We start from the raw sequence: 24,803 nt of genomic DNA on the forward strand, positions 1-24,803 counted from the left end.
AACTGCTCTGAACCCAGGGCAAATATAAAATAATTTCAATTTTTCACCACATAACTAAGCTAATACTTGCAACCATAATATAACTCTCAAAAGCATACTGGAGAAAAAATATGGATTAATCTGAAGAAAGGTTAGTAACCTTCCATTATTATAGATGCACAGGGATACTCTTTTTCTTTCAATGCGTATCAGAAATCACTGCAAAGAAATTAAGATCATTGTAACAGAAAGAGACTGAGCGGAATGTCCACAGTAATGGTAACAACCAAAAAACCCCTGCAACGCCTTATCTTTATTCAAATTACAATCTACTAGGAACTGTAATATCATACAAAGCAAAAATTAACCTAAAATTGAAGTCGCTAAAAGCAGTTCGTGAAGATAACCGCTGAATGATAATTCTGCTCTATATAAACGAGAAAAGAAAACAGTATTGAATGGGGTTTAGAAGTAATCTGGTCACCTCGTTCATTTGGTCGTGCAAGGTTTTAGCTGCTGAACTTTTCCAATACTGAATGCTCTAGTCCACTGGTGGGGCTGGTGGTTCTTGTCCCTAGGGGGAAGGAAGGAGGAAAAGAAGGAAAAAAACCCCAAGTACAGGATTAGAAAAAGAACTCAGAAGAGTTACATTGTGCTTTCTTTTAAGATATTTCACTATCTCTTTCAATATTCAGAGTAAATGAACATCAAAGAACAATACTATTTCCTGTATCAATAGGAATTTTTGCATGATCCCACATCTAGGACAAAGATCACCTTCCTAGTTTCGTGCTGTAATTTTGCTTACTGACTTCTCTAAAAGCTGTGATTTTCCCCTTGTACATAAGAAGGCAGCAGGCAGTTCCAGCCGGGGACAGCCGGTGTCCGGAGGACATTATGACCCACACTCAGTCACCTGTGCCTGCTCCATCCCATGGCAGGCCTCACAGTTGGCCTTCATGATTCTACTTCCACTTTGGTTTTACTCATTTTCACTGTTAATGGAGTTCCAAGAAAATACAGGTGAAAAATGTAAGGAAAAAATTACTATAAGATAGTCTGTACTAAAACCAAATACATTTCAGCTATTGTAGAGTCTCTCTGCAGGGCACTTCAAGATGCACTTACATTATGTGGGCTGGTTGGCTTCCCGGCTGTGTTGGATCCTCTCAGGTTACTAGGTCTCAGTAAGAACAAGACAAGTGCAATCACCACCCAGGCCATCATCATCATGGCAAAGCTGATGCCGTTGTCACTGGAGGAATTTGGTCCTGGCACTACAGACAAGGAAAACTCAAGTTATAATGCAGAGTGATAGCAGAGTTCTTTCCCCAAACTGAAAAGAAAAATGCAACGTAAGTCTCAGAAAAAAAACTGAAATATTTTTCAATTGAGTTTTCTGCTTAGTCCTTCCTTTTGGCTTTGAGACAAGTAATTCTTGGTTAGTGTTACACTGTTTTTTTATCACATTTCTTATCCCTTTGAAAAGAGAATCTATTTCATAAGATTTCACTGGAAGTCTCAGAATTATCACGAATATTTCTTAGTTTACATTAACTCCTATTTAAATACAGATTATAAACACACACTTTGTATTTAAGAAATCAAACTTGATTTTTAAGAAATCAAACTAGATGCAAAATATATTTATGTGGGAAAAAACCCCACTTGTGTGTTGGTGTTTGGTTTTTGCCTCAAACAAATAAAAGAATAAGACTAAAGAGATGAAAGCTTAGACTCCGTTGTTAGGTCCCATGCAGAAAACATGCTAATTCTGCTAAGAAGGGAGCAAACTAATGGTTATAATTTTGTTGGCTACTGTAAGTTATTTATTGAGAGCTTGTTCAAACAAGTGTCTGTGTCAATATGCCAGATCTCCATGACTGATCATCAAGGTCATGTGGTATTTCTGATAGCATCAAGGAAAACGTATCTGTCAGGAGAGGAAAAAATGCTGAGGAGATACATGAAAAAGTGAAGCCCAGGAATAGAATATAAAAATTTTACACCTAATTTCCATACAGAATGGCTGAGACGTCAAAGTATGGAAGTAGAACTGAGAAAATCCCCTCAGACTGGAGATGGCTGGTTAGTCTTTTTGGATCAAGAAACTCTTGCAAATACCTGCACATTTGAAAACAACTTTTCTCCTCTGAAACATAATTTCAAATAATCAAACTAACTAATGTTGTCAGCTGAAGTGCAAACAAATGTATAGTTAACTACCTATGGTACTTGCATGGCTCCATTTACAACAGTATCTAAAGACCTAACGTCTTTATTAATGATCTACATGATCAATTAATACAGAGGAATTAATACAAAGCTATAATGAATAACCTTCAGAAAGAGAAGAGCCATTCTATTTTATTACTCAATTTGAAAACTTTAACATCTGGGGAAATTCCACAAAGACACCCGTATCCATCAGATTTTTCAGTTTACATAATTTGGATCATCTCATTATTCAGTCAAGTCTGGATTCAGTAGCAGGTGGAAGTTGTTCTTATTTAACATTTGCTAGATACCCAGTGAACTGTTGGAGTCAGTTATTTTCTTGAAGGTTAATGCTGCTACCAAAGAACCATCCTCATCACTGTCACACTGCGTAGCATTTTTAACAGAGGCTCTTCTTTTAACAGAGGCATCGGGGCCAGCCAACATGGATTCATGAAAGGCAGGTCCTGCTCGACCAACCTGGTCTCCTTCTATGACCAAGTGACCCGCTTAGTAGATGAGGGCAGGGCTGTGGATGTAGTCTATCTAGACTTCAGTAAGGCATTCGACACTGTCTCCCACAGCATCCTCCTGGACAAACTGGCTGCCCGGGGCTTGGATGGGTGGACTCTTCAATGGGTTAAAAACTGGCTGGATGGCCGAGCCCAGAGAGTGGTGGTGAATGAGGCACAGTCCAACTCGCGGCCGGTCACTAGTGGTGTTCCCCAGGGCTCAGTTCTGGGGCCGGTGCTGTTCAATATCTTTATAGATGATCTAGACGTAGGGATTGAGTGCACCCTCAGCAAATTTGCAGATGACACCAAGCTGGGTGGCAGTGTCGATCTGCTGGAGGGTAGGAAGGCCCTTCAGAGGGATTTGGACAGGTTAGATAGATGGGCCGAGACCAAAGGCATGAGGTTCAACAAGAACAAGTGCCGGGTCTTACACTTCGGCCACAACAACCCCATGCAGCGCTACAGGCTGGGGGAAGAGCGGTTAGAAAGCGGCCTGGTGGAAAGAGACCTGGGGGTGCTGATCGACAGCCGGCTAAACATGAGCCAGCAGTGTGCCCAGGTGGCCAAGAAGGCCAATGGCATCCTGGCCTCTATTAGGAATAGTGTAGCCAGCCGGTCTAGGGAAGTGATCGTCCCTCTGTACTCGGCACTGGTGAGGCCGCACCTTGAGTACTGTGTCCAGTTCTGGGCCCCGCACTTCAAGAAAGTTGTTGAGGTGTTGGAGCGAGTCCAGGGGAGGGCGACCAAGCTGGTGAAGGGTCTGGAGGGTCTGACCTATGAGGAAGGGCTGAGGGAGCTGGGGTTGTTTAGCCTGGAGAAGAGGAGGCTCCGAGGTGACCTTATTGCAGTCTACAACTACCTGAAGGGAGGTTGTAGTGAAGTGGGAGTCGGCCTCTTCTCCCGGGCAACTAGCGATAGGACAAGAGGACATAGCCTCAAGCTTCGCCAGGGGAGGTTCAGGTTGGACATCAGGAAGAATTTCTTTACAGAAAGGGTTATTAGACATTGGAATGGGCTGCCCAGGGAGGTGGTGGAGTCACCATCTCTGGATGTGTTTAAGAAAAGACTGGACATGGCACTTAGTGCCATGGTCTAGTTGACAGGGTGGTGTAGGGGCAGCGGTTGGACTTGATGATCCCTGAGGTCTCTTCCAACCTGGTTGATTCTGTGATTCTGTGTGATTCTGTGATTCTGTGAAAGTGGTTTCTTCGTAACACAGCTAAGACACAGCAGAGGGGCACTGTGGGGAAGCTTACAGCTATGCCATTCACAGCGCTGCTGTTCTGTGAGTAAGACTTCATGAGCTGGGGCTGTTGGACTGACGTCCTTTACCGACATCTCATGCACTCCAAAATATCAGAGAAGAAAAAAACCATGTATTATAGAAGTTCATGTTTCTCAAAGCACAAACACCACCATTAACTCGTATGAGCAAATGAAACTGCCATACAGCTCTTGCCTTTTAAATGTCCAAAATACAGACATTTCAAAACTCAAGAAGTTGCTAATGTAGAGGAATTTTGTGATTAGAAGTATATACAATTACAAGTGATGATTCCTTTGGAGATCTGAGTGAATAAAGGGCGCTGTATATGAGGAGAAGGTATAGTGCAAAGAAAGTAAATGAGAATGCTATGGCCTCTAATTCATTAAACTCTAACATATAATTGATTCAGAAAGCATATGGAATTGCACAGTTAAGAGTTTAGAACTGCAGTTGTGTTGAGGGAAAAATATTATTATCAACATGATATATCAATATTGTAAATCTTGGATAACCTTTATATAAGCAAGCCAGTAAACTAGCATGTAATTCGGCATGAAAAGAACAACTGCTTTATTTTGGGGCTTCCAGACAACATTAATAGCCACCCTGAGACTACCTTCAGCAGTATATAAGACAGCCTTAGGTACCTGCTTTGGCACTTATGTTCGGTAGAACATTGAACATCCAGATCACCTGTTAGGCTGGATTCCCTATACGATGCAGGGAAACAGGGGCTAGTCAGGCTGCCTTCCGGAATTTTGGCTGAACCATAGTGCACTTAGCGGTTAAACAAGAGTTGGGGTAAGTAAATGCTGCTAGGTCAGCTCATGCTACAGGTCAAGGAAGGGAGCAGAAAGAACCACAGAGGGAAATCACAGGTGTTCGTGCAAGACACAATTTCTATCCAGCCTGCGCTGTAATACGGTTTGGATGGAACCAAATATGCTGAAACATGTTCTAAACTAAGTTAAGCAAGACAACGGCTTGGCCCTGTACTACCTACTCAAAGCATGCCAGATACTAAAACAGCCACAACACTGTTTACACTATTCAAGTACCATTAATCTCCGTGCAGGAGAAAGCTTTATGACGGGCTGTTCTGAGACTGTGGGATAAACTCCCATGGGAGCTAATGATTGGTGAATCCTATCTGTTGCTCCACATATGAGATACAGTTCTTTGGCTTGATTTTTCTTATAGAAACAGAGACTAGGCCACATAAACTAGTGTTCTCTCAGAAAGAGATGGGAAGGAAAATAATAATCTTCTGTGACAGATATTTGCCACTTCATTTAATGTTCTACTAGAAGACAGTCAAAGCTACTAAAACAATGAGTTTGGTAAAAATAATTTCTAAAGATTAAAGGTCAACCACCTCTTGGTTGTGCAACTGAAATCTCAAGAGTACAATATTAAAATTAATAAATGCCCTTGTTAAATACTCCTTACATGAACTTAGTTCTCCTCTTAAAGTACTATTTTTCATTCAGAGTGAGGCTGTACTCTAAAGAAAAAGAGGAAAGACTGCGTTTCTTTTATTGTAAAAGTACATTCCATGTGGTGCTTTTTGTCTGCCCTCTCATGGTAGAAATATCTCCTTTTGGATCTTCAGCTTTTTACTGTTTAACATCTGCATGCGGGAAAGCAAAAGCCTGCTCTCTGACTTATGCCTTCTTCTTTTCATGGTGTTTTTAGCCTTGCCTGTTCTGTGAAAGAAAGGTAAGAAACGATATGAAGAGAGGTATCTTACAGGTGAATCATCAGGGAAGACAAAGAGCCTGTGGGACCTTCAGCAGATAATCCTTGCAAGCTGACACTCTCAAAGGCAGGGATAAGGAAACTGCAGAAAGCCAAAAAGGACTTGAGTGGAAGAAGGGAGAAGGGAATTACCAGAACAGGGAGGGAGGAGTTGGCAGACATTTCATGCCGTTAGGTTAGGCTGCTGTGACTCCCCTAGATGAGTACAACTCAAGATGAATCACAGATATGCATTGATTTTAAAATACACAAAAATTTGGAAGCAGAGTAGACAAGACTTGAGACCGTCATCTCTGACCACATTACAAGCTAGCAGAGCACTGAGAATAGTGTTGAAAATATGAATGTGGTAAATCTAGGTCACAACATCTGGGAATTGCTAGAACACAGACAAAAAACTCAGGCGGTGGCCCCTCATTTCCTTTGACATGGAAGGCTGACTGTGAAGGGCCATGAGCCATCAGAGCAGCTCAGTACCAGCTGGGGATCCTCCCTGGGCTGGATGAACCACTGATGTTGCAACTGCAACACACTTGAGAGAAATCTGCCCTGCTCCACTTGCATGAGACAGAATTCAGAAAAGAATTATCGCTCTTATTCCTCATTTCAAGGGAAACTGTAAGATCTTCTGATTTGCTGAGCATAAACAATCCCAACAGAATATAAAATGTGTTGCATATGCAAAACTTGCAGCCTTTTTTCTCCAAGGCACCCACTGAAAGGGAGGGAACAGTCATCAGACTCTGATACATGCTTTACTGTCATAGCAGATATTCTGATGGAGAATAGCAGAGGAACAGCCAGACATCAAGCAGAGTGCCCAAATGCTCTCTGAAGCAGTGCTCATATCCTCTCCTACGTAGGAGTACAAACCCAAAAGCATTGCTCCTGACCCCAGCAGGAAACTCTCTGCATGGTAGTCACTACAATATAATAGTGCCAAAAACCATAAATAAGAATTTAGAGCTAATAACACAAAAATGCAAATGAGGGAGTTTTGGTGCTACAGCTTTGATCTGGCTCCAAAAGTCTAAAAAAGATCTGAAATCGAGGGTTGAAAAAACAAAGTGTGCTCAGGAAGAATCAACGCAGGGTGTTTCTGAGAACTTTCAGCTGGTAGCAACAGCATAACACATGACGCTGCTGTGACACTGGCTGAACCACAGCCCTGACGTTTCCCAAAACAAAACCACATACGTCTCATCACTTATTCCACAACTTTGCAACTTAAGAATCTGTGTATGACAACATTCCCAGCTGCGCTTCCAGAAGGAAGACCAAATCCTGGGAATGAGCAAACGGGTGTGAGTGGAAACAAGCTTCTTCATATCAAGGTCCTGAAACAAGGAATCAAAGTCAGCAAGTAACAGGAAATGGAGCTGTGGGACCTAGGGAAGAGGAGACCCACCTTGAATATAAGCTCATCATGGTATAGCTCATCAGAACAGGATGAAGGAATAGACAGAAGAGTGGCCCAGAATTGTTTTAATCTGTCTCTGACAGCGTCTCTAGAAGCTTCTCTGGGCTCAATCTGTTTGGTTTTGCCTTTGACTCCTGGGTGTCTTACAGAGCTCACGTTGCCCAAGCACAGAATCACAGAAGCATCACAAAATAATCTGACAAATAGGCAGTCAGTGTCACTGCATCAACAGAAAAATACCTTCGCTGGAACTACACTGAAGGCAATATAATAATGTAGGAGAGGATTTACTCTATAATTTTTGCTTTGGTTTTTGAAACAAACCACTGGTTTGGAACAACTGCTGCCAAATTGCTTGCATCTGCACAGTTATTGCAAGGATCTCTTTCAGGACGGAAAGCTATTTGCCACAAACCATTCACATCCCCACCGTACTGTAGCTTGGTAGCACGAAAGCTTTCCCACAAGCTTTGTGCCCACACATAACAGAACTTACTCATTTATACAGTCTTTAGCCTAAGAGCTTCATAAACATTGATGAGCCAAGACTCCCAAAGCTTGAGTGAGAATGACCTACCATCGCTTGGTTTTGACTGTGGACTAAAGCTCAGAAAGCTGCACAGCCTGCTTGTGCCTACTTCTCATATAGGAAATATTCTGTCTCCTGTCACCTGCTTCTTTCCCTCTCCTACATGCCTGTGATCTAAAAAAACAAAACACACATAGAAGTCTAAGGTGTGGGAGATGAAAAAGTCTGCCCTAGGACAGGTGCATTTGGGAGAGGATGGGTACTGGAAGTCAGGGACACACAGCCTAACTTGTAAAGCCCATAAAGAAAGAGTAAAGCACTGTTATGGCACATGTGTGCCCCATTTTTTTTTCGGGGTTATCTGGGAAAGCTCATAGCTTTTCCCCTTCAGCCCAACATGGCAACGAATCTGGGGCTGTTTCACATTGGGAGGGCACAGTGCAAGTCCAAGCTAGATGCCCATCACTAAACAGGTTTTACTGGGGAGTGAAAGGGAGGAACATGAGAGTGAATGAAGGCGTGCCCTCTCCCCAAGATCCTGGAAACCTTGACTGCACTGCTCCTAGACCTGTAGAAGACAGAGGCACCAGCAGCTCCTGCTTCCAGGAACACTGCTCAGGTGCTCCCTGCTCCCTCCAAGCACTGGAGCAGCGTGGTAAACTGCAACGAGTGCCCCAACCCTTCCCCTGGTGAAAAGGTAAGTATCTGCTTAAGGTGTGCACAGGTTGATGATCTGTTACGTGAAGTGGCTGAGTTGAAGGAAACAGTTAGAAGACCGCGCAGTATTAGAGGAGCTGAGACAGAGATAGATAGGTGGTATCAGCACCATGCCCCCTTAGAAGACACCACTAAGAAAGAGGCTCCTTGGACCCTGGTGAACCACAAAAGCAAGACTCCGCTTCAGTCTCCACCCTCCAGTATCACAACCAAAAACAGATATGAAGCTTTAATAGCTATAGATACCCATAAGCAAGATCCACAAGATGTAACCACACCATCAGCAGACAGTGGATACTGTAAAAAGAAACGACGAGTGCTCGTGGTGGGTGACTCTCTGTTGAGGGGCACTGAGGCGCCCATCTGCCAACCTGACAGAGAATGACGAGAGGTATGCTGCCTTCCAGGCGCTAAGGTGCGAGATATTGATGAGAGGGTGCCACAACTTGTTAAGAGAACGGACTACTATCCTCTGCTTCTCTTTCATGTGGGCATGAATGACACCACGAGCCTGAACCTGGGTAGGATCAAGGAAGACTACAAAGCCCTGGGGATGCAAGTGAAGAATATTGGTGCTCAAGTTATCTTCTCCTCCATTTTACCCGCCAGAGGAAAGGGGGCAACCATAAACAGACGTATAATGGAAATCAACTCTTGGCTTCGTGGTTGGTGCTATCATGAGGGTTTTGGCTTTTATGACAATGGGACACTCTTTGACAACTATAACCTGTTAGGGAGGGATGGGATCCACCTGTCTAAAAGAGGCAAGGGAATCTTTGGCAGCAGGCTGGCCAACTTGGTGAGGCGGGCTTTAAACTGAAGGACTTAGGGGGAGGGGTCCAGAGCGGTAATGCTCATGCCATTGCCTCTATTGGGGGAATAAGACAGGCCAATCAGAGCAAGGAGAAAGGTTCCTTAGCTGCCTCCCAAGATAGGAACAAGATGGCCAACTGGCTCAAGGGTATGTATAGATATCACGGATCCTCTTGCGCCTCTCCTGGGAAACCTGCATGCTTGGCTGCCTCTCTGAAATGCTTGTATACCAATGCATGCAGCATGGGGAATAAACAGGAAGAACTGGAGATCTATGTGAGGTCGCAGGGCCATGATCTCATTGCAATTACAGAGACATGGTGGGATAGCTCTCATGACTGGAATGCTGTCATGGATGGCTACGTACTTTTTAGGAAGGACAGGTCAGCAAGGCGAGGAGATGGAGTTGCCCTTTATGTGAGAGAGCAACTGGAATGTATCGAGCTGAGCCTAGGGAAGGATGAAGAACGAGTAGAGAGCCTATGGGTAAGAATTAAGGAGCAGGCTAACACGGGTGACACTGTTGTGGGGGTTTACTATAGGCCACCTGATCAGGAAGAGGAAGTAGATGAGGCCTTCTACAGACAGCTGGAAGTAGCCTCGCGATCGCAGGCCCTAGTTCTCATGGGAGACTTCAATCACCCCGATATCTGCTGGAAAGACAACATAGCTAGGCACCCACAGCCCAGGAGGTTCCTACAGAGCGTTGACGATAACTTTTTGACACAGGTGGTGGAGAAGCCAACGCGGAGAGGTGCTCTGCTAGACCTTGTGTTAACAAATAACGAAGGTCTGTTTGGAGATGTGAAAGTTGGGGGTAGCCTGGGTTGTAGCGACCACGAGATGGTGGAGTTCAGGATCCTGCGTGGAGGAAGCAAGGCAATAAGCAGGACCACAACCCTGGACTTCAGGAGAGCTGACTTTAGCCTCTTCAAGGACCTCCTTGGGGGTATCCCATGGGTTAGGGCTCTGGAGGGCAGGGGGGTCCATGAGAGCTGGTCAATATTCAAACATCACTTCCTCCAAGCTCAAGATCGGTGCATCTCTATGGGTAAGAAATCAAGCAAAGGCAGGAGACCTGCATGGATGAACAAAGAGCTTCTGACAAAACTGAAATGGAAGAAGGAAGTCTACGGAATGTGGAAAAAGGGACAGGCCACTTGGGAGAAATACAGGAAGGTTGTCAGAGAACGCAGGGAGGCGACAAGGAAGACCAAGGCCAGCTTGGAATTAAATCTGGCAAGGGACATCAAAGACAACAAGAAGGGCTTCTTCAAGTACATCAGCAGCAAAAGGAAGACTAGGGAAAATGTGGGCCCGCTGCTGAATGAGGAGGTACCCTGGTGACGGAGGATGCAGAGAAGGCGGAGTTACTGAATGCCTTCTTTGCCACAGTCTTTACTACTAAGGCCAGCCCTCAAGAATCCCAGACCCTGGAGGTTCAAGAGAAAGTCTGGAGAAAGGAAGACTTTCCCTTGGTTGAGGAGGATCAAGTTAGAGATCACTTAGACAAACTGGACACCCACAAATCTATGGGCCCCGATGGGATGCACCTACGAGTGTTGAGGGAACTGGCAGATGTTATTGCCCAGCCACTCTCTATCATCTTTGAAAGGTCATGGAGAACAGGAGAGGTTCCTGAGGACTGGAGGAAGGCCAATGTCACTCCAGTCTTTAAAAAGGGTAAGAAGGAGGACGCAGGCAACTACAGGCCGGTCAGCCTCACCTCCATCCCTGGAAAGGTGATGGAGCAGCTCATTCTGGATGCCATCTCTATGCATGTGGAGAAGGTCATCGGAAGTAGTCAACATGGATTCACCAAGGGGAAATCATGCTTGACCAATCTGATAGCCTTCTATGATGACATGACTGGCTGGGTTGATGAGGGGAGAGCAGTGGATGTTGTCTACCTTGACTTCAGCAAGGCTTTTGATACTGTCTCCCATAACATCCTCATAGGAAAGCTCAAGAAGTGTGGCTTAGATGAGTGCACAGTGAGGTGGATTGAGAACTGGCTGAATGGCAGAGCCCAGAGGGTTGTGATCAGCGGTGCTGAGTCTAGTCGGAGGCCTGTGGCTAGTGGTGTTCCCCAGGGATCAGTACTGGGCCCGGTCCTGTTTAACTTATTCATCAATGACCTGGATGAAGGAACAGAGTGAACACTGAGCAAATTTGCTGATAACACAAAACTGGGAGGGGTGGCCGATACACCAGAAGGCTGTGCTGCCATTCAGCGAGACCTGGACAGGCTGGAGAGCTGGGCGGAGAGGAACCTCATGAAGTTCAACAAAGGCAAGTGTAGAGTCCTGCACCTTGGGAGGAATAACCCCATGCACCGGTACAGGTTGGGGGCTGATCTACTGGAGAGCAGCTCTGCAGAGAAGGACCTGGGTGTTCTGGTGGACAATAAGTTCACCATGAGCCAACAGTGTGCCCTTGTGGCCAGGAAGGCCAATGGTATCCTGGGGTGCATTAGGAAGAGTGTGGCCAACAGGTCAAGGGAGGGTATCCTGCCCCTCTACACGGCCCTGGTGAGGCCACATCTGGAGTACTGTGTGCAGTTCTGGGCCCCCCAGTTCAAGAGAGATAAGGAACTACTGGAGAGAGTCCAGCAGAGGTGATGCAGAGATGATCAAAGGACTGGAGCACCTTTCTTATGAGGAGAGGCTGAGAGAGCTGGGTCTGTTCAGCTTGGAGAAGAGAAGACTGAGAGGGGATCTTATCAACACTTACAAATACCTTAGGGGTGGGTGTCAAGAGGAAGGGACCAGACTCTTCTCAGTGGTGCCTAGTGAGAGGACAAGGGGCAATGGGCACAAGCTGAAACATGGGAAGTTCCATCTGAATATGAGGAGGAACTTCTTTACTTTGAGGGTGACAGAGCACTGGAACAGGCTGCCCAGGGAGATTCTGGAGGCTCCTTCTCTGGAGATATTCAAAACCTGCCTGGACGCAACCCTGTGCAACATGCTCTAGGTGAACCTGCTTTGGCAGGGGGTTGGACTAGATGATCTCCAGAGGTCCCTTCCAACCCTTAACCATTCTGTGATTCTGTGATTACAGTAGCCCTGATGCAGGCTAATTGAGTGAGTTCATACGCTCAAGTGGTAAAGCAATATAGGAAAACAAGATCCACTTCATTTTTATTTAAAAGCATTTGGCAATGTTCCCTCTAGACCATGGAAAGCGTAAACAGAGCGCCTTAGGGCAAGCTTACATTACTGCATAACCTCTGCACAGCTATGCTTCCCTGCAGATGCTGGTAACGTTTGACTGTCCTAGTTATGTTCACCATTTGGCAGAGTTTTTCGGATGTATTTCACAGCAAATTGTGTACACATCAGTACTCTGCATCATTAACTACACAGCCGCTGAGTCAAACAGAAATGCAGTCACGGTGTATGTCAACTGAAGAGCTGGTGGGGAATCTCCTCTCCCTCACAGTGGAGTAGAGGGTTCACAGTACAGACAGTAAGTTACTCAGCCCCAGCCGTGAATATGTGTACGTGTGGGGGTCTGTGCTGAATATCCAGTCTTCACTGGTTAGGCTGCTATGACTGTAAGGAGGACAAATAAAGCCCCCTCCAAATTTTCTCCTTAGGGAAAAATGGAAATCATCCTATTTGGAGGCTAATGGTAAGATTCAGTAATGACTGGGGCCCGATCAATGGTCACGCTGGTATATGGATACCTCCAGCCTGCTCACCATTGCTGCTCCCATACAATGCTTCCAATGTACAAATGTTCATCTGCATCACAGATACTCAGAAATTACCTCCCCCACATAACAGTTTAGTACTGTAGTATTTGATTTCACGCAATATGTGCCTATAACATTAAATCAACTTCTGCATTTTAAAGACCAGTCAGATTGTATTTTAATTACTACTGTTTATTTTACTTCCATGCACCTGATCTCGATAGTTACTTACATTCCTGAAGGCATTCTGTGTCTGTGCAGTACGACTGGGATTGTCTCAGCTGAAACATAAAAAAAGAAAGGCATGACACTTAGCAATGAGACTTGGTCAGCTTTTACCGAAACCATGATTTAGTATAATGTCAGAGCACAAGTTCAGGGTAGGGATGATTATAACCGATCCTTTACTGCATCACACTTGGCTTATGGTGTGTGAAGAATCCCAGGTACGGAGGTAGTTTCTGAACACTATTTACATAATACCTTTAAATCACCTGACTAAAGTGTGATTTGGCAAACTCAAGTGGAAGAAGAGGGTGTACAGATCATGGAAGGAGGGGCTGGCCACTTGGGAGGAATAAAGTCTGTTGTCAGAGGATGTAGGGAGGCAACTAGGAAAGCTAAGGCCTCCTTGGAATTAAACCTTGCAAGAGAGGTCAAGGACAACAGAAAGGGCTTCTTCAAATACACTGCAGGTAAAGCCAACACTAGAGGCAATGTAGGCCCACTGATGAATGAGGTGGGGGCCCTGGAGACAGAGGATAAAAAGAAGGCGGAGTTACTGAATGCCTTCTTTGCCTCTGTCTATACTGCTGGAGGCTGTCCTGAGGAGCCCTGGACCCCTGAGGCCCCAGAAGAAGTCAGGATAGAGGAGGAATCTGTCTTAGTTGATGAGGGCTGCGTCAGGGACCAATTAAGCAACCTGGACGTCCATAAATCCATGGGCCCTGATGGGATGCATCTGCGGGTGCTGAGGGAGCTGGCGGAAGTCATTGCTAGGCCACTCTCCATCATCTTTGCTAAGTCGTGGGCAACGGGAGAGGTGCCTGAGGACTGGAGGAAAGCGAATGTCACTCCAGTCTTCACAAAGGGCAAGAAGGAGGACCTGGGTAACTATAGACCGGTCAGCCTCACCTCCATCCCTGGAAAGGTGATGGAACAACTTGTCCTTGGTGCTGTCTCTAGGCACATCAAGGATAGGGGGATCATTAGGGGCAGTCAACATGGCTTCACCAAGGGGAAGTCATGCTTAACCAACTTGATAGCCTTTTATGAGGACGTAACCCGGTGGATAGATGGTGGTAAAGCTGTGGATGTGGTCTATCTATCTCGATTTCAGTAAAGCGTTTGACACGGTCTCCCACAGCATCCTCGCAGCTAAACTGAGGAAGTGTGGTCTGGATGATCGGGTAGTGAGGGTGGATTGTGAACTGGCTGAAGGAAAGAAGCCAGAGAGTGGTGGTCAATGGGACAGAGTCCAGTTGGAGGCCTGTGTCTAGCGGAGTCCCTCAAGGGTCGGTACTGGGACCAGTTCTATTCAATATATTCATTAATGACTTGGATGAGGGAATAGAGTGCACTGTCAGCAAGTTCGCTGATGACACAAAACTGGGAGGAGTGGCTGACACACCGGAAGGCTGCGCAGCCATTCAGAGAGACCTGGACAGGCTGGAGAGTTGGGCGGGGAGAAACTTAATGAAATATAACAAGGGCAAGTGCAGAGTCCTGCATCTGGGCAAGAACAACCCCATGTATGAGTACAAGTTGGGGACAGACCTGTTGGAGAGCAGCGTAGGGGAAAGGGACCTGGGGGTCCTAGTGGACAGCAGGATGACCATGAGCCAGCAGTGTGCCCTTGTGGCCAAGAAGGCCAATGGCATCCTGGGGTGTATCAGAAGGGGTGTGGTTAGCAGCTCAAGAGAGGTTCTCCTCCCCCTCTACTCTGCCCTGGTGAGGCCACATCTGGAATATCGTGTCCAGTTCTGGGCCCCTCGGTTCAAGAAGGACAGGGAACTGCTAGAGAGAGTCCAGCGCAGAGCCACGAAGATGATTAAGGGGGTGGAACATCTCCCTTATGAGGAGAGGCTGAGGGAGCTGGGTCTCTTTAGCTTGGAGAAGAGGAGACTGAGGGGTGACCTCATTAATGTTTATAAATATGTAAAGGGCAAGTGTCATGAGGATGGAGCCAGGCTCTTCTCAGTGACATCCCTTGACAGGACAAGGGGCAATGGGTGCAAGCTGGAACACAAGAGGTTCCACATAAATACGAGGAAAAACTTCTTTACGGTGAGGGTGACCGAACACTGGAACAGGCTGCCCAGAGAGGTTGTGGAGTCTCCTTCTCTGGAGACATTCAAAACCCGCCTGGACGCGTTCCTGTGTGATATGGTCTAGGTAATCCTGCTCCGGCAGGGGGATTGGACTAGATGATCTTTCGAGGTCCCTTCCAATCCCTAACATTCTGTGATTGCTTCCACGCAGGTTGCAGACACTGAATGCCTTTCAAAATTCAAGTTAAAAATCTATAGTGGTATAGACATTTTTAGATACAGATATACTCTCTATACACATTTTGGGATTTATAATGGATAGGTGTTACTACTATTATCTAGATCAAGTAACATTAAAATACTCTGTGATTACACAACAATAAATGATCAGACTGTAATAACGGTTATGCACAGAGAAGCCAAATTAAAATTTCATATTTAAACTTAGCAAGTACTATTTTTTCCACCCAGGATCTTTTTTTTTAAAAGCAGATTTTAATTTGTATTTTACTGTTTTTTCTCTTTACTGATGGGTAAAATTTAAAGCACTTTTAGTAACTGTAATGACTATTTACATTTACAGACTAGGTAACCTTGCTAACTGCAAGAAAAGTCAACACTGGATAACCTGCAAATCAGTATAACTATTTTACAGATGATACAGTCAAAAAAGAAAGACAAATACCACATTCTTTATCAGGCACAGAGAGGTTAAATGGATGGGATTTAACCTGCTGTATTATGGAAACAGGTTCTTCCCCTGCTTAGGTGAACCACATAAATTAATAATAAAAGTTGTGAAAAGTACAGAACTGTTACAATGCCTTCGTTAGAACTGACATTTGCTTTTTGAAAGGTTTTATTTCACAGTAGTGTCACAAATCCCAACGCTTCTTGTCACAACAGGCTAATCTGTTTATTATCAGTGTCAATATACAAACATAAAAGAGAATAAAAGATTATGTTCCTTATGAAAGAAATACATGAATAATTTCTACAAACCCAATTTCCCCTTATATTGGCATAACTGATTTGCTGTATGTAGTCATAATATTATGCCAAGCACATCAAGGAAACAGATGAGCAACTGAAGGAGGAAGACATTTGGAAAAGTTTAAGCTCCTTCCTTTATCATCACGATTTTCAATGACTGATGCATTTGAGAAAGAAAAAAAATTTCATTGGAGATTGATCACATTCATTCTTTCATTAATATATTAAGATCTGCTAGCAAATTTACTGAGACTACAAAGAAGTTCCTTGGGAAGTACTGGGAAGGCTGGATTTAACCTTTCAGCTATTTCTATAGTTAAAAACAACAGCAGGGGAAATTCAAACAAAAGACTTCTACTTACCTTATTTAAAAAAAAAATTTTAAATCTATCAAACTATGCATATGTCCTGCCCTTCTTATATAAAAGTAAAACCTAATTTTATTTTCAAACTTTGGAATTCATTCTCAAAGGGGAGGTATTATATTAGCAATAGTACAAATTTGGAATATCTGACACTGAGAAATTCCTGAACTGGGAAAACTGGATATCGCTATCCCCACATTTTAAAAAGATGAGCAACATACTTATCTTCTGTTTGTATAAGGGTTTATTTCTGGAGGGGGTCTTAATTTATAATTCCTACTCTGTAAAACACAGTTTGCAGCTATTCTTCAGCACAGAATGATGCTCAGAATTAAAATAAGTAGTAAGTGTATGATCAGAGACATCGTATAGATCAACAAGCATATAGCATCTGGTTACCCCTCTGTCCCCAGGATGGCTAGTACTCATACAGCGTATCTAGTTTGCCCAGACAGGCAACATTGCCTTGGGGTGTTCTAGCCACAATATTAGTTATCTCTCATTCTAAGTGTTACACTCTGTCCAAATACAACTTTTTTAAACCATGCAGTTGACGTTTCTATAAAAGCCATCTCAAAAAATGGTGCGTGTACTTTCCATTGCTGTTAACATCCTGATCTTCCACCTGCCAACCAGATGGGCTTCCATTGCTACCACAAAAAAAAAAAAAAAATTGAGCTTCAGCTTTGACTGACGTGAATGTGTTAACCACCAGAGAAGCTTGTTTAACAACAGCAGAAAGATATTCTGGCTACAGCTATGCATTTCTCGAAGAGAGGTCTCAGGGGTGACCATGATCATACCACGCTTTGTCTTTCGCAGTCCCCTTGACCATTTCTTCATGAAAAGCCTACACACTGTCTGGAAATGCCTGTTGATGTAGTAGGCCACCTGATTAAGACACAGTAAGTATTAAATACCTGAGATTCTGTGTGCCCAGAGGGTGCACTCAGATACTGAGTTTTATCCTACAGGCATCCTTGGTGATTTCTCAAAAGACAGGACAGGCTCCAAGACCTTAGAATGAAAAGTACTGCTGGAAACACCAATGATGATAGAAATATTACAGTAAGCAAGCAGTCTTCAGAAAAATACCATTAGAAGCTGCTCTACAGATCTCTGCTGAAAAAATCCTCTTATATTAGATTATATCCTGCGAATAAGGAAAAAAGTCTGCTTATGTATGGAGGAACAATATACAGAGGAACCTTTACAAAGTACAGAGCTATCTGTAATTTGTCTGATAATAGGGCTGTGCTTTCCAGAGGGCTTGGACAACAAATATTCAGTTTTTTTCAAGGGGATTTAGAAACTACCTGTACAAGGAAGGTTTAGAAACCTCAAATTATGTTGTGAAACATTTACAAGATAAAAGTATGAAAAAATTGCGTTTTTAATAATTTGTATGAAATTTCTCTAAATTGAAAACATACATATCATGAAAAAATACATATCATATAATCATGCAGATTTAAAGATCCCACCTAAAAAAATTACACTTCATAGTCTCTGCTACATTCATATCCAGCAATACAAATATTTCTTAGAAATATTTCTTAACTATGCCAGGTAATGTAAAAATTTCCTATAAAAACTACTTGTGCTGGAGAAGATTTGGTCAGAACAGGACCACCCATAGACTCAAATAGGTTTTAAGATGCCGTAGATCACATGATAAAAAACACACTCAAATATCCTCTCATGCTCTCTTCCCCTCCTGACTACAAGTACTTGCAAAACCTCAGTAATCCACATGCAGAAGCTCTAGGAGGGGCTCTGTAAGCCAGGGAGCCAGGTAACAAATCTGTTTTTAAGAGCTCAGTGACAGGCTGCGTATTCTCTTGGGATGAAACACAGCAGATGACAGAAAATGAGCAGCAGTAAAACCAGGTTTTTCTCAACTTGCTCGGGTGAACTAGTTCCTAACTCTGTAACCCAATACAAATCTGATCCCTTGCGGTCACTCAATTAGTCAAAAAACGGGAAACGATTCTGGCACATGTATGAAATGCTTACGTCAGTTGAATGGCTGGGAAAGGTAATGGCTTTTGCTGAAACAAGAATGCTCCTTCCACTAATTAGCTTGCTCTTGACAACTACACCCTTAAAGGACATAGCAACTGTTGGAAAAAAAATGAATGTGAGACATTTCAATCATCAGGTAATTGAAAAAAGAGCAATTATCATGGACTGGAAATAAACAATCCTTTGTATTCAGATTTTCTATTCCAATGTGGAGGGGGAGTTTGGATGCAAGTTTGTGGAATAATAATAAAAAGTTGAACCAGGCCTTCCCTATTCTCAACAAAACCCTCAAAAAGACTTTTCAAATATGCTCAATGTTTTTCAGGCTGGGAACACTACAGAGTTGATGAGAAAAATCTGAATAGAGAAGTAATTCTTAGAATACATTAACTCTTACATACTTAAAGGCAATATTATTAATGGTGGTTTGGGTTTTATTCATATTTCAGAGATCCTTGTGTTGTCAAAAATGTGAATTTAGTGGGAGATTAATAATTGACTGCCTGATCTGACACCTGCTAAGGTCAGCAACAGCCTTTTCATGTTTTTCAGTATATTCTGGAACAGGCCCTTAAAAAGAACACAGAAATTAAGTGAGTGAAACATCAGGGCTTATTCAACAAAAGAAGAAGAGAGTGAAAAAACATTACAAAACTAAATATTTACAGAAATTATTATTTTCTTCCATTTAAATGAAGAGGATTATATCTGCATTTTAACATTCTCTGTGCAGTTTGTCATATAAATACAATACATGGCTTAGTGCATGTGAGCCAAAAAATGAACCGATTTGTCTTTTATTGTGCAAAATGAAGTAAACACAAATTGTAAACAGCATGAAAGCTAAAAGGGAGCTAAAAAGGCTCCAAAATTTTCAGTTTTAATAGAGTGCAAACTTGCAGGCCATACAGTAAAAATAATAATTATAAATGCACATTATTTAAAATATAACTGTGAACTTTAATTCCCTCCAAGTACATAGCTTAAGTTAAAATAATTTAAATTAATAATCCCCACACCACAAGAACTCTTGGTCAATATGAGTGTTTGGTTTCTATGAAGCCCCTCATAAGTTCTTGGAACGGAGAGGCACCAGCAGCTGAATTACAGCAAATCAGTGTCCACTTACTGACATATTTTGAATGTAAACCCAACACAATGGCCAGAAAAAAAAAGAAACCGAGTTACTTCTAGTGGTAAGAGATAAAAGAGCTATTCCTCACTCTTTCACCATGACACTCAAATTTTGCATTGCAAAAATAAAAACAGCACATTTAAAATGGCTCCCAGTTCAAATTTGAAATAGCTCTTCCTTTCTTTCTTTTTTCTTTTTCCAGAAGACACAGCTTTTAGCCTCAGTTCACACTAACACAACAGCATTTAGATCCTGCTCCTTTGACACTATATATAGAGTTTTAACATGCCATCTTGTGGATCAACAGCATCTGCCCATCAAGCATGCCTGAACACTGACTGTGTCCTGCTGCTACTCTTACAACAGATGCCGTGTTCTGGTAGGAGTCTGCACAGTTTTTAGCAGTGAGGGCCATCACTTTTCACAATCCCCAGCTGTGAACAAAACATGAACAAGGGACACTACTATAAGCCTCTGGAAACTTTTTTGTGAAGTCACTATATTAAATAAAGTCTCTCTTTTTTCATGTGCAAACCTACTATGGGTACACAAACATGCCACTGTGTGGTGAAAACAGGGTGTGAACTTTTACTGCATGTTAGCTGCTCCACAAAATCACTGAAGTCCAAGTGAAATAGTAAGCCCAGTGAAACAGCTTCATCTAGCTAAACAGAGAACTTGTTTTTCCAATACAGTGACCTCAGCCACTGGGATCATTTCAGTCTTCCCATGAAAGTTAAGCTACTTTGCGTTTACCGCTCCTCACAGATAGCTACTGTGGAGAAGGAAATTCAGACTTCTTCCTGCCTTCACAGTAATTCATTCTTGTGTCAATTCCCTTGTTTCTTCAGAGGAGGAGTTTTCTGAAACTCTTCAGATGAGTTTTCAGAATTTGCTACCCCAGAGTTCAAGAGTCTCACAAACCCTGAGACTGGTCCTGCAGTCTCTGCCTAGACAAATTTATTCTTTTTAAATTAAAGTCAATAGCGTCTTGCCTGAAAAAAGATTAAGCATTCCTATACAGTATGAAGACTTTTTCTTTTTAAGAGTTAAGTGTATTATTTAAAAGTTAAAAAAAAAAAAGACAAAGCATACAAATACCAGGAAGATAGCAATGATCAGACAGCTCAGCAGTTTGTCATTTTAGAGAAATAATGGCATAATCCCTGTCCAAAAGCACTTTCCAACTCCAGAAATGGTGTAATAAAGAGGTAACAAAACAAGAAGAACAGGACTAGTGGCAGGAACACAGTGCAATAATCAATGAAGTCTAGTGTGAATGGCAGATGAGATGAAAATAAATTATTTATGTAGGGATAATTAAAATAATTGCCTTTTAGAGTAACTTTTGAGACAGCTCAAAGCAAAAATAAGTCCTCAGGAAAGACATGAATTTCATGAGCCAGGTTAGGAAAAGACCTCCATACAAAAAATTGTAACGGAAGAAAGCCCAGAGAAATGTGTGAAAGAAACAGATAAATCAGGTACAAAGATAAAAGAGCAGAAACTGACAATGGCGGCAATGAAAAGAAAAGGATAGATAAGCAGGAAAGCAAGGACAGATAGGTAACTTGATATGGTCACTTATCCCATGCATAAAAGTAAATTTAAAACAGAATCATAGACTGTTGATAGAAAATTTTACGCGATAACAAGGGCAAAACACCATCCCTTGTGAAAATACTTTTTGCAATTTTGACCAGTGGTAAGCTCTGCTTTTTCTCTCCAATGATGCCAGAAGATGACAACACCATGGTATACTCCTGATTGTGTTCTCATGCTTCTGGGTAGTGAAATCACTGTTTAAGCTTTGCTGGCAGCCACATCTGTTCTGTCCAAAGTATATAAACGATTTAGTAAACAACATGATAAATAAATTGCTGTGGTAGGATAGGCCAGTCCTGGATACAAGCCAGGTTACAAACTGAATTGTAGCATTATCTGTAGAGTTCCGATTTAAAGATGCAAAAAATGACACCTACATGCATGATTCTGCTACAAGCTGGCCAAGAGAAATAAGAGAAAAATAAGGGGAAAAGAAGGGCATACTGATGGAATTAAATTGTCTCTTAAACTACATTAGCTTCTCTTAGGGGAACAAACAAAGAAAAAGTGAACACTGCCTTCCCCACTCCTACATTTTCTATGATCATAGGCAGAATTAAAATAAAATAAATGATTATTCATACAAGGACAGAATAATAGTCTGCGATAAAAATACGGAGTTTGGTCCTGTGAGGTGACAAGTAATTTTCTCTCCCACAGCAAATGAGAGAGAAGGATGGCTGGTACCTTTCAGAATCATACTCCTAGTTTACAAACCAACTCTTAAGACCCAGAACTATCAGCTTGTTATGACAGAGGGAGAACAATTAACTTTCATACTGAAAGACATGAAATTTTATGGAGGAAGATGCAGCAGAGAAACAAGTCAGAGGGACCAGTGTGCAAACAGGAGCCTTGATTTGGGCAAGAACTCATTCTTCCCTTTATTTTCTTATTTCTCCTGGGATTGCTGTTTCACCTTGGTGTCATATAGATCCCCCTTTTCCACACTTCTCTCACTTTCCTACGGTTGCATGACTTTTATTGGTACTTCATTTTATAATTTTGCTGGCCTTGAGGACCTGGGATATCACTGGCATCTTACTTTTAGTGAATGCAAAGCAGAATGAATTAGCAGAACAGGGAGAGTCAGGGAAAAGAAGATGAAGCAGTGTGATAGTCAGGATCATTACAAGGAGCTCACAGCACCTCTGACTACACGAAATACTAGACAACAAATGGATGACAGAGAATATTACACAATATTCCTACAGAGGCATCTGAAAACGTTAATGAACTACATACACAGATCTCCCAAGAGAGCATTAGCAAACTTATATATAAAATACTAAAACAGAATATATGTGGGTTTTTTGACCAAACAGTTGAGTATCTTCTGCAAAATGATGCATATTAGCAAATGAAAAGGGTACTCCCACATAGAGAGCCTTGAGAAAAAGGCTTAGAACTAGGAGTTCCAACAGATAAGTACAGTTTGCTCTAAGTGTTGATTACATCCACATGTGGCCTGAGAGAAAAAGCACAATTTTCTGCTTTTTCCTGAAATAAGATGGCTACAACACAGCTCTGATCATCAAACACAGTTCAGCCATTCATAATACAGGTTATAGCTATTAATTACTTCTGGAATATCAAGCTGACAGATTTTCAGTGCATAATTTTCTACACTGCTTGCAATACTGTCACACTACGCATGCTTTGAGGCAGTCATAAGGCGTGACTGAGATTTTTTTTTTTTTTTAATATATATACTGGTTAAGAAGCAGCAGCTTCCAGCATACTACAAAGCTCAGGAATGGGAAATGCAAAGACTGACAGGCACCTTCAACCTTCAGTTAAGTCCTAATACCTAGCCCCTTATAGGAAAACATGGTCTCCATGGGACATAGACCAGAGTGGACACCATTTTTCATGGCTTTTTTCTTTTATTTAAACATGCATTTACCTGTATAGAAAACAGTATCCATTTAAACTGCTCGATCTAGAACTAGTTTCTAGCTTAAAGACCATTAGCAGTGCATGAATTCTGTGATACAGTTTTGTGGCCTTAACCTGTGCAACACCAGCACCTTGAGCACCCAGTGAAGGCGGGGAAACGGAAGGCAGTGGAGCAAGAGTGCTCAGGAACAGGCTCGCACCCTGCCACTCCAACCTCGTGTTTTATTCTTTTGGCCCAGTGCCTCTGGAGGTGCATCAAGTCTCTTCCCCTGCATCTCAGAAGGATGATAGCTTCTTTGTACTAATGAACAACCTAAGGTTCATCTGTTGGGAAAGGTCCTTTTTGAACCAGCTTGAACGCCAAGAAATTGGGAGTTGAAGGCACAGGTCTGGAAAAAAAGGGGCAACTGAGAGCAAAATGCAATTTCCTGCTCTTAGGGTGGTTGACCAAGAAGGGCTATAGACTAGAGGCAGTAGCAACTGCTATTAAATGAAAAAAAAGGAATTAGAAGGCAAACGCTATGGAACATGTGTAAGAAGTCTACAGGGCAACCTCCATATTTAGAAGGTCACTTTAAATTATTACAAATGTATTTGGTACTAGTAGTTCTGCTGTGCTTTCAGTAGGCAGCCATGTCAGTAGGGTAACTCACTTTTGCTGGTTGCCTGAGGGACTATTTAAGTTGAGCTTAGCTGTGCTGACATCTTGAGAGCTTTTCATCCATTTGCAGCACACAACACAGATCTATTTTAATCATCTGTGTTTATTCTGTGCTGTTTGCACAAGGTCTCCCTCAGCCAAGATTCATGGCTATGCTATATACTATTTCACACTATGCCAGTTTATATCAGTAAGACTCTAAAATGACCCGGCCAAGAGAATTATGTGGAAACTTGGTTGACAAAAGAGTGTTTGAACCAATTGTGTTGAATTGGTTGTGCATGTGGGTCCTGCATGTGGGTCAGGGCAATCCCAAGCACAAATACAGGCTGGGCGGAGAATGGATTGAGAGCAGCCCTGAGGAGGAGGACTTGGGGGTGACGGTTGACGAGAAGCTCAACATGAGCCGGCAGTGCGTGCTTGCAGCCCAGAAGGCCAGCCGCATCCTGGGCTGCACCAAAAGAAGCGTGGCCAGCAGGTCGAGGGAGGTGATTCTGCCCCTCTACTCCGCTCTTGTGAGACCCCACCTGGAGTACTGCATGCAGCTCTGGGACCCCCAACAGAAGAAGGACATGGAGCTGTTGGAGCGAGTCCAGAGGAGGGCCACGAAGATGATCAGAGGGCTGATCAGAGGGCTGGAGCACCTCTCCTATGAAGAGAGGCTGAGAGAGTTGGGGTTGTTCAGCCTGGAGAAGAGAAGGCTCTGGGGAGACCTCATAGCAGCCTTCCAGTACCTGAAGGGGCCTACAGGAAAGCTGGAGAGGGGCTTTTTACAAGGGCAAGTAGTGACAGGACGAGGGGGAATGGTTTCAAACTGAAAGAGGGTAGATTTAGATTAGATATTAGGAAGAAATTCTTTACTGTGAGGGTAGTGAGACACTGTAACAGGTTGCCCAGAGAGGTTGTGGATGCCCCCTCCCTGGCAGTGTTTAAGG

General features: G+C 43.0%; 1 protein-coding gene across 1 annotated transcript in view; it reads right to left on the minus strand.

The window, feature by feature from the left end:
- Positions 1-273: 273 nt before the first annotated feature.
- The window catches only part of SMIM14 (small integral membrane protein 14), a 46,190-nt gene continuing 21,660 nt past the window's right edge, over positions 274-24,803 (minus strand). The window contains exons 3-5 of the mRNA XM_068403371.1: positions 13,148-13,196; positions 1,108-1,256; positions 274-553 (exon numbers count right to left, since the gene is read on the minus strand). Of these exons, the coding sequence (XP_068259472.1) occupies positions 521-553; positions 1,108-1,256; positions 13,148-13,196 (231 nt within the window). The 3' untranslated portion in view covers positions 274-520. The remainder of the gene's footprint in view (positions 554-1,107; positions 1,257-13,147; positions 13,197-24,803) is intronic.

This window comes from Nyctibius grandis, chromosome 6, assembly GCF_013368605.1.
Source record: "Nyctibius grandis isolate bNycGra1 chromosome 6, bNycGra1.pri, whole genome shotgun sequence".
NCBI classification, from domain to species: domain Eukaryota; kingdom Metazoa; phylum Chordata; class Aves; order Nyctibiiformes; family Nyctibiidae; genus Nyctibius; species Nyctibius grandis.